Here is a 10,631-nt window from a genome sequence, read left to right as displayed (position 1 = left end):
ACTTTGGGGGAGGGTATGCTTCTTTCTGATTGGTCAGGCGAAAAATGCCGAAAAATGCTCAGAGCCAATCAGAAGTATAGCAGGGCGGGTCATCGTCAATATGTATCAAGATTTACGGAGGAAGAAGTGGATAAAAAAAAATGTCGCGCGCTGATGAAGGTTATTTCATACTACATAAACACAATACAGGGTAATACAAAATGTGACCCAAATAAATAATAAGACAACAAACACCATAATCACATCTTTCAGCCAGAACTGGTCCACCAGCAATAACATCCAACCATAACATTATTTTATATTTTCACTTCTTCTTGAACATTTGTTTTCTAATTTATGGAATTTCTTTTGATTTAGCCATAAAATTACCGTATTTTCCGCACCATAAGCCGCCCTGGGTTATAAGCCGCGCCTTCAATGAACGGCATATTTCAAAACTTTGTCCACCTATAAGCCGCCCCGTGTTGTAAGCCGCATCTAACTGCGCTAAAGGAATGTCAAAAAAACAGTCAGATAGGTCAGTCAAACTTTAATAATATATTAAAAACCAGCGTGATGTGGGCGCGCATGGAGTCGTATATCAACATGGACGGAGCTGCGTGAAAAAAGCCACCCAGCCTCTTCCCGTAAACTTCCCTTAACCACTCGCTCATCTTTTCTTCATCCATCCATCCCTTCGAGTTAGCTTTTATGATGACGCCGGCTGGAAAGGTCTCTTTTGGCAAGGTCTTCCTTTTGAATATCACCATGAGTGGAAGTTTCTGGCCATTAGCATGGCAAGCTAGAACCACAGTGAAGGACGACTTCTCATTCCCTGTGGTGCGAATATTCACCGTACGTGCTCCCGTTGTATCCACAGTGCGGTTCACAGGAATATCAAAAGTCAGTGGAACCTCGTCCATGTTGATAATGTTCTCTGGCCGGATCTTTTTTTCAGCTATCTTGTTTTTACAATATGCACGGAAAGTAGCCAGCTTTTCTTGAAAGTCTTTAGGCAGTTGCTGTGAAATAGTAGTCCGTGTGCGGATGGAGAGATTGCGTCTTTTCATGAACCGGAAACCTGTCGCTTAGTAGGAGCCATTTTGTGGTCTTTACAGATGTAAACACACAAAGGAAATGAAACGTAATACCCGCGCGCTTCTTCTTCTACGGGGGCGGGTGGTTGCTTACCGTAGAAGAAGAAGCGCTTCCTCTTCTACGGGGGCGGGTGCTTACCTTGGCAGTTGCTTACCATAGAAGAAGAAGCGCTTCCTCTTCTACGGGGAAAAAAGATGGCGGCTGTTTACCGTAGTTGCGAGACCGAAACTTTATGAAAATAAATATTTATATTAATCCATATATAAGGCGCACCGGGTTATAAGCCGCACTGTCAGCTTTTGTGAAAATTTGTGGTTTTTAGGTGCGGCTAATAGTGCGGAAAATACGGTAATGAAATAATCTTTGAATTTTGTTTTTGAAATGTTAAAAATAGCTTTTTATAATGTATTCTGAAACAGTTTAAAATAATCAGAGAACTGACTAACACTGACCCTACACAACTATGTTGCACAATTAAGTCATTTTTTTTTTAAAGCGAAAGAGGTAATTTCAACAGGTACAGCATCCTATGTCATATCTACATGTAATAAGATTTGTAACAAGGCAAACCGTTTGTAAATTGGTCGAAAATCGAGCAAGTTATGGTAATTTAATTAGTACATGTACCATTGACATCAATGTAATGATTGAGGCTAGCTGTCCGAGGTAAGATGGCTACAACGTTGCTACGCTGGAGAATGATTGGTCATATGAAAAATGCTCAGAGCCAATCAGAAAGGAGGGGCCGTCTAAGCATACCCGCCCCCAAAGTGCCAAAAAGAAACATGACAGCGCGAGGAGAGATGCCAGGAGTACACAGAGAGCGCGCAGAAAGGTATGAGGGGCCGTTAGGGACATTATTCAGAATTACCTCTTACATACACTACTGAAATGCTCTCACATAAACAACTGAAATCTTTTTCTTCTATACACACTACTGAAACACTCTTATAAACACTACTGAAATGCTCTCACATAAACAACTGAAATGTTTTTCTTTTATACACACTACTGAAACACTCTTATAAACAGTACTGAAATGCTCTTACATACAATACTGAAATGCTCTCACATAAACAACTGAAATGTTTTTCTTTTATACACACTACTGAAACACTCTTATAAACACTACTGAAATGCTCTTACATACACTACTGAAATGCTCTTATAAATACTACTGAAACACTCTTATAAACACTACTGAAATGCTCTTACATACACTACTGAAACACTCTTATAAACACTACTGAAATGCTCTTACATACACTACTGAAATGCTCTTATAAATACTACTGAAACACTCTTATAAACACTACTGAAACCTCTTACATACACTACTGAAATGCTCTCACATAAACAACTGAAATCTTTTTCTTTTATACACACTACTGAAACACTCTTATAAACACTACTGAAATGCTCTCACATAAACAACTGAAATGTTTTTCTTTTATACACACTACTGAAACACTCTTATAAACAGTACTGAAATGCTCTTACATACACTACTGAAATGCTCTCACATAAACAACTGAAATGTTTTTCTTTTATACACACTACTGAAACACTCTTATAAACACTACTGAAATGCTCTTACATACACTACTGAAATGCTCTTATAAATACTACTGAAACACTCTTATAAACACAACTGAAACACTCTTACATACACTACTGAAACACTCTTATAAACACTACTGAAATGCTCTTACATACACTACTGAAACACTCTTATAAACACTACTGAAACATTCTTACATACACTACTGAAACACTCTTATAAACACTACTGTTTTTTCTCCATGTGGCCCCTGATCTAAAATTAGTTTGACACCCCCTGCCCTATACTGTACTGGGGAAAATACAGGTAAAAGCCAGTAAATTAGAATATTTTGAAAAACTTGATTTATTTCAGTAATTGCATTCAAAAGGTGTAACTTGTACATTATATCTATTCATTGCACACAGACTGATGCATTCAAATGTTTATTTCATTTAATTTTGATGATTTGAAGTGGCAACAAAAGAAAATCCAAAATTCCGTGTGTCACAAAATTAGAATATTACTTAAGGCTAATACAAAAAAGGGATTTTTAGAAATGTTGGCCAACTGAAAAGTATGAAAATGAAAAATATGAGCATGTACAATACTCAATACTTGGTTGGAGCTCCTTTTGCCTCAATTACTGCGTTAATGCGGCGTGGCATGGAGTCGATGAGTTTCTGGCACTGCTCAGGTGTTATGAGAGCCCAGGTTGCTCTGATAATGGCCTTCAACTCTTCTGCGTTTTTGGGTCTGGCATTCTGCATCTTCCTTTTCACAATACCCCACAGATTTTCTATGGGGCTAAGGTCAGGGGAGTTGGCGGGCCAATTTAGAACAGAAATACCATGGTCCGTAAACCAGGCACGGGTAGATTTTGCGCTGTGTGCAGGCGCCAAGTCCTGTTGGAACTTGAAATCTCCATCTCCATAGAGCAGGTCAGCAGCAGGAAGCATGAAGTGCTCTAAAACTTGCTGGTAGACGGCTGCGTTGACCCTGGATCTCAGGAAACAGAGTGGACCGACACCAGCAGATGACATGGCACCCCAAACCATCACTGATGGTGGAAACTTTACACTAGACTTCAGGCAACGTGGATCCTGTGCCTCTCCTGTCTTCCTCCAGACTCTGGGACCTCGATTTCCAAAGGAAATGCAAAATTTGCATGGTTGGGTGATGGTTTGGGGTGCCATGTCATCTGCTGGTGTCGGTCCACTCTGTTTCCTGAGATCCAGGGTCAACGCAGCCGTCTACCAGCAAGTTTTAGAGCACTTCATGCTTCCTGCTGCTGACCTGCTCTATGGAGATGGAGATTTCAAGTTCCAACAGGACTTGGCGCCTGCACACAGCGCAAAATCTACCCGTGTCTGGTTTACGGACCATGGTATTTCTGTTCTAAATTGGCCCGCCAACTCCCCTGACCTTAGCCCCATAGAAAATCTGTGGGGTATTGTGAAAAGGAAGATGCAGAATGCCAGACCCAAAAACGCAGAAGAGTTGAAGGCCACTATCAGAGCAACCTGGGCTCTCATAACACCTGAGCAGTGCCAGAAACTCATCGACTCCATGCCACGCCGCATTAACGCAGTAATTGAGGCAAAAGGAGCTCCAACCAAGTATTGAGTATTGTACATGCTCATATTTTTCATTTTCATACTTTTCAGTTGGCCAACATTTCTAAAAATCCCTTTTTTGTATTAGCCTTAAGTAATATTCTAATTTTGTGACACACGGAATTTTGGATTTTCATTTGTTGCCACTTCAAATCATCAAAATTAAATGAAATAAACATTTGAATGCATCAGTCTGTGTGCAATGAATAAATATAATGTACAAGTTACACCTTTTGAATGCAATTACTGAAATAAATCAAGTTTTTCAAAATATTCAAATTTACTGGCTTTTACCTGTATGTCCCTTGGTGGCAGTGGGGAAAATGGGAAAATTACATGAAATCTGATTGGATTGGTGATGACATGAGATCATTGCAGTTGCCATGACAACATTGCTTTCTGGAGATTGCTATAATATGCTGTGATGCATCGGATTGAATGGTGTGGGGGTTTTTTTTTTTTTCCTTGATCACGAGTCGGAGCTAAAGATGCCGTGACGTCACCGACTCGGAACCCTGCTGGAGCAGAGGCGCAGTTGAAGTTGGGAGTCGGAGACGCGTATACGCGCGTACCCTCACCCGTGCGTCATGACCGCAGCCGAGAAGAGCGGCGCTCTCCAAGGCGGAGGTGGGAAGAGTGTTTCCCGGGGACTGGAAGTTTGGACATGCGTCCGAGGAGATGGGATGTCAGCTTTTTAACGCGTTATTGGAGACGTCAGGGAAAATTGGTTTAAAAAGATGCACTGTTGGAATCCATGGAGAGATGGCATGTGCGCTCCTCTTCAGTCGCCGGTGTACAAAAACAGCAGTGTGCGTCCTGTCCGTTTTCCTCTCCTACGTGGGATACTGCGCCCTATTCCACGCGGATCCACTCATATTAGGGGATCCAGTGCCCAGCTGCAACCAGGCTGATGGTGGCTCCCGGCGTCTGCGCCTCTCATGCGCCTCTTCTTCCTCTCCTTCTTCGCCTCCGTCCGGTGCGGCCGAGAGGCCACCTTCTGCGCTCCTCCGCGCCAAGAGCGACACGCCCAGCCCGCCCGTCAGCCACCCAAAGTTTGGGAATAAGAAGTTGCCGAACGCTATCATAGTTGGCGTGAAGAAGGGTGGCACCAGGGCGGTTCTGGAGTTCATACGGATCCATCCGGACGTAAGGGCTGCCGGTACCGAGACGCACTTTTTTGACCGGAACTATAACAGAGGACTGGAGTGGTACAGGTACACCTCTTCCTGGGGTACAGATGCTGGACACTTCATTAGGCACACCTAATCCGACCATTGCTGTGTACTGTAATTACATTTTAACTATGTGAGTGAACATGGCAGCTGGTATTTTAAGGGTTCATATTGTTAGAAATAGCCCAGGATAATCACAATAATGCACTTATTGCTCTGGTGATTGGGGTGTACCTAATTGTGTGTCCAGGATTTGTAAGGGTCTTATCGATTGTGTAATTAAATTGCAATTTCCCCGTCATGGATTAAAAAGTGTAGTTAACCTAAATAAAATACATACTCAACAATATTTTTGGTAATATGGGGAGAACACATATTCACCATTACCGTATTTTTCGGACTATAAGTCGCAGTTTTTTTCATAGTTTGGCCGGGGGTGCGACTTATACTCAGGAGCGACTTATGTGTGAAATGATTAACACATTACCGTAAAATATCAAATAATATTATTTAGCTCATTCACGTAAGAGACTAGACGTATAAGATTTCATGGGATTTAGCGATGAGTGACAGATTGTTTGGTAAACGTATAGCATGTTCTATATGTTTTAGTTATTTGAATGACTCTTACCATAATATGTTACGTCAACATACCAGGCATGTTCTCAGTTGGTTATTTATGCGTCATATAACGTACACTTATTCAGCCTGTTGTTCACTATTCTTTATTTATTTTAAATTGCCTTTCAAATGTCTATTCTTGGTGTTGGGTTTTATCAAATAAATTTCCCCCAAAAATGCGACTTATACTCCAGTGCGACTTATATATGTTTTTTCCTTCTTTTTTATGCATTTTCGGTCGGTGCAACTTATACTCCGGAGCGGCTTATACTCCGAAAAATACGGTAATTAGTTGCTTATTAACATGCAAATTAGTAACATATTGGCTCTTAATTGAATGGTAAATGGATTATACCTGAATAGTGCTTTTCTACCTTCCATGTACTCAAAGCGCTTTGACACTATTTCCACATTCACCCATTCACACACACATTCACACACTCATGGCGGAAGCTGCCATGCAAGGCGCTAACCACGACTAATCAGGAGCAAGGGTGAAGTGTCTTGGTCAAGGACACAATGGACGTGACTAGGTTTTACAGAAGCTGGGGATCGAACCAGGAACTCTCAGGTTGCTGGCACGGCCACTCTCCCAACCGCGCCACGCCGTCCCCAATAATTAGTCATTATTAAGTACTTATTACTGCCTTATTCTGCATGGCCTTATTATACAACCAGTAAGCCGGTAACACTTTAGTGTGGGGAACATATTCACCATAACTAACCCTAACCCTCTAACACTAACCCTAACCCTAACCCTCTAACCCTAACCCTAACCAAATAACTCTAAATTAAAAGTTTTTGTTACTTAGAATATGTTCCCCTAGTGTCCAAATAACTCTAAATTAAGTCTTTGTTACTTAAGAATATATATATATAAAACCGTTCAAAGTAATAATAATATAAAATACAGGAAATATAAAAGCAGTACATTGTAAAAAATTATATTATATTATTTTTTTTTTTAAATGTTATCCTGTAAAGCGTCTTTGAGTAATCTGAAAAGCGCTATACCAAATAAAATGTATTATTATTATTATTATTATTATTATTATTATTATTATTATTATTAGAATATGTTCCCCATACTAAAGTGTTACCATATTTTTATACTTAAAAAAAAAAAAATCAAACTTGAATTCAATTAGATGCATGTCTTGAACCAAAACCACATAATGGGAATCAAAGCAATCAATCAATCAAAGTGTATTTATATAGCCCTTAATCACAAGTGTCTCAAAGGGCTGCACAAGCCACAACGACATCCTCAGATTTCACATCAGGGCAAGAAAAAACTCAACCCAATGCAGGCCCGGCCCTAACCAATCTGGCGCCCTAGGCAAGATTTTAGGTGGCGCCCCCCCACATCGGCAGTGAAGTGTATATACTCACAAGAAACCGAATAGCTTTGTCTTTGACCTTTTTTTTACTTAAAGAAAGCAAATTAACAATCAGAATAGTTAACAAGATAAAAAAAATATGAATAAATAAATGAATGCAAAAAATAAAAAATGAATATATGAAATACAATATTTTTTACATACATATTGCTTAATTTACATTAATGATGTGCACTTTAACAACTAGGCTTACAACTATACCTAATATATAAAGGGGTGGAAAAGTGACTATTACCTGCAGGGCAAACATTAGCTAACCAGAAGGCAAGAACAATGTAAACAAAAACACCTGCTTAAAAGATCTAATACAAATGTCCCTGAGGAATGTAAGGTGGGAGTACTGTAACTACCTAACGTTACATTATTATTTTCCATAACAATTTAGCCCCCTCCACAATATTAACCCGACATTAAAACAGAACTAGCTATTTATTGATTAGCAATTGCCGAATCATGTAACATTCGCTTAATGCTAAAAAGCCAGGTTACTATCACATTCTGTAACAGACAAATAATTTCATGTAGGCTAACGTTACCTACCTGCTACCTCTGTCTTTTTCTCGTTTCTCCTCCTCTTCTTTTCTCTTTTTTCTTCCCTGGGCACCTGACAGTTTTGGCCGTTTTGACATCTTGTGTTGATTTTTTGATGTGGTGACGTCCAAAAAGAGTCATGATACGGGAAGGGAGGGGGCGGGGGGGGGGGGGGGGGGGGGGGGGGGGCGTAATGTTGTAACAAATACTATTTCTATTATATAGGCTTTACTTTGCATTTTAATTAACGTGGGATTATTTTTTGTATTTAGAAATAATAGTACCAACTTTTTTTATTTTTTTCTCCAACATTTGTGGCACTGGCGTGGCGCCCCCTGATGGACGGCGCCCTTAGCATTTGCCTATACGGCCTATGCCACGGGCCGGCCCTGACCCAATGGGATACAGTTGTATCCAAAAAAAAAATACATGTTTCAATGCATTTTTTTGTGGAAAAACTACATAGTTAACATGATAAAAGCATACTGTACATTTGCAAACTTTCCTTACACATCTGCAACGGAGATTTGAACCTATAGTGCAACGGCTTGCCAGCCCAGTACACACAGTAGAGGCCAGTGAGAACACGGTTAACATTTATATTGTAAATTCACAGTAAGTTAAAGTTAAAGTACCAATGATAGTCACACACACACTAGGTGTGGTGAAATTACCCTCTGCATTTGACCCGTCCCCTTGTTCCACCCCCTGGGAGGTGAGCAGCAGCAGTGAGCAGCAGCGGTGGCCGCACTCGGGAATCATTTTGGTGATTTAACCCCCAATTCCAACCCTTGATGCTGAGTGCCAAGCAGGGGGGGTAATGGATCCCATTTTCATAGTCTTTGGTATGACTCGGCCGGGGTTTGAACTCACAACCTACCGATCTCTAACCACAAGGCCACTGTTAAATTGCTGTCTTATAGTTGCATTACTTTTCACAGTAGTTTACTGTGAAATAACAGTTAATGGCTGTTACATTTCAGGGAATCGTCATTTTTACAGTCATTTGTTGTAATGTGGCGTTACATTTCCATTATGGTATTTTACTGTAAGGAAATACTGTTAAAGGCCGTGAAATTCTGGTAAATTTGTACAGTGAATATCTAGGGAAAATTGACAATATACTCTTATCAGTGCTGGAGCAGGAAGGGACTAGGAATACATTTGTGGTAAAATTTCATATGAAGCTCTGAGTCATTCATTAATTGACTTTTTTCATGCGCTTCTTTATGCAAAATGCACCCCTCCACCCACACACACACACACACACACACACACGTATTACAGGGCCCTTAGCACAGCGCATGATCTGCGTATATGGAGGGGCGGCTTTGATAATCAGTATATGCACCAAGAATCGACTGTCCCTGTCAAAGAACTTGTACTTTACTGCCCGCCACAAACTGCTCCAATGGGTTGGTTATTGATCCCAAACTGCGACAAGAAGCCCCTTTACCAATGTGCAGCCTCATTAAAAAGCTATTTGTAGAAAGCCTGTCGCAGACGCTCATTTATTTACTATATATTCACTTGCCAGACACATCAGTTGGTTCTATTGCACCATAATCAAAACCGAAACAAGTGTTGTTATTCGTCACAAGCAGAGGTGTGGACTCGAGTCACATGACTTGGACTCGAGTCAGACTCGAGTCATGAATTTGATGACTTTAGACTCGACTTGACAAAATGTAAAAAGACTTGCAACTCGACTTCGACTTTAACATCAATGACTTGTGACTTCACTTGGACTTGAGCCTTTTGAATTGACATGACTTGACATGACTTGCTACTTTCCCCAAAACCCAAAGATGAAAAAGTTATTCGGGAGCGCTCCGTATTTTTCATCGTGTACTTGTCTATCAGCGTTGCGTGTGTCAGCTGGTGTGGTCTCAGTACAACAGCCAATCAAATTAGATCTACTTTGTTTTCATCACACAGCATTCATCCAATCAAATTGCAGGACAACCAACGAAAAAGACATGTCCAAACCACACGCCAGTGAACAAAAAATTATACCTAAAATAATTTTGTTTGGGTATAAAAATTACGAGGTGGTCAACACAAAACGGTTTGCAGTATGCAACACATGCGGTTCGAAAATGACTGATGGAGAGGCAACAACTTCCAACTTCGTCCGGCATTTGAAGTTGCACAAAGAACGGTAAGTTTTGAATGTAAGATAACGTTTATTGGCTAAGTAACGTGACTTTTATTTGCTGTGTAGTTAAATCAGTGAGGCTGTAAACTCACTGCTAACGTTATAACGTTATTGCAAACACGGGAATCTGTTGCAGTTCACTACCTTATTCATACTTTTTGTTCAGTGATTTTTTTAAGCAGGGTTACGTTAGTCAATATATCACACGTAACGTTAGACGGCGGTCAGCAGCACCGCGTATTTTAGCCACCTAAAAAAAGACAAAAATAGTCAAATAAAGGTCAGTTAAAATGTATACTATATTATGAATATGTGTACCGTTTTAGCTAGCTTTCTGACATACTGTTGGTTGTTTACCTCAGTGGTCCCCAACCACCGGGCCGCGGCCCGGTACTGGTCCGTGGATCGATTGGTATCGGGCCGCACAAGAAATAATTTTTTTTTTTCTTTTTTTAATTAAATCAACATAAAAAACACAAGATACACTTACAAGTAGTGCACCAACCCAAAACAACT

The 10,631-nt window shown here is 40.4% G+C and overlaps 1 protein-coding gene across 1 annotated transcript in view; it reads left to right on the top strand.

Annotated features, from left to right (window-relative positions):
* The first annotated feature begins 4,786 nt into the window (after positions 1 to 4,786).
* Positions 4,787 to 10,631, top strand: part of LOC133610131 (heparan sulfate glucosamine 3-O-sulfotransferase 2-like) — a 10,433-nt gene continuing 4,588 nt past the window's right edge. The window contains exon 1 of the mRNA XM_061966211.1: positions 4,787 to 5,447. Within this exon, the coding sequence (XP_061822195.1) occupies positions 4,912 to 5,447 (536 nt within the window). The 5' untranslated portion in view covers positions 4,787 to 4,911. The remainder of the gene's footprint in view (positions 5,448 to 10,631) is intronic.

Source organism: Nerophis lumbriciformis, linkage group LG11 (genome assembly GCF_033978685.3).
Source record: "Nerophis lumbriciformis linkage group LG11, RoL_Nlum_v2.1, whole genome shotgun sequence".
In the NCBI taxonomy this organism is placed as follows: Eukaryota; Metazoa; Chordata; class Actinopteri; order Syngnathiformes; family Syngnathidae; genus Nerophis; species Nerophis lumbriciformis.
The sequence above is the reverse complement of the archived record's forward strand: the minus strand, read 5'-3'. Positions and strand labels throughout refer to the sequence as shown.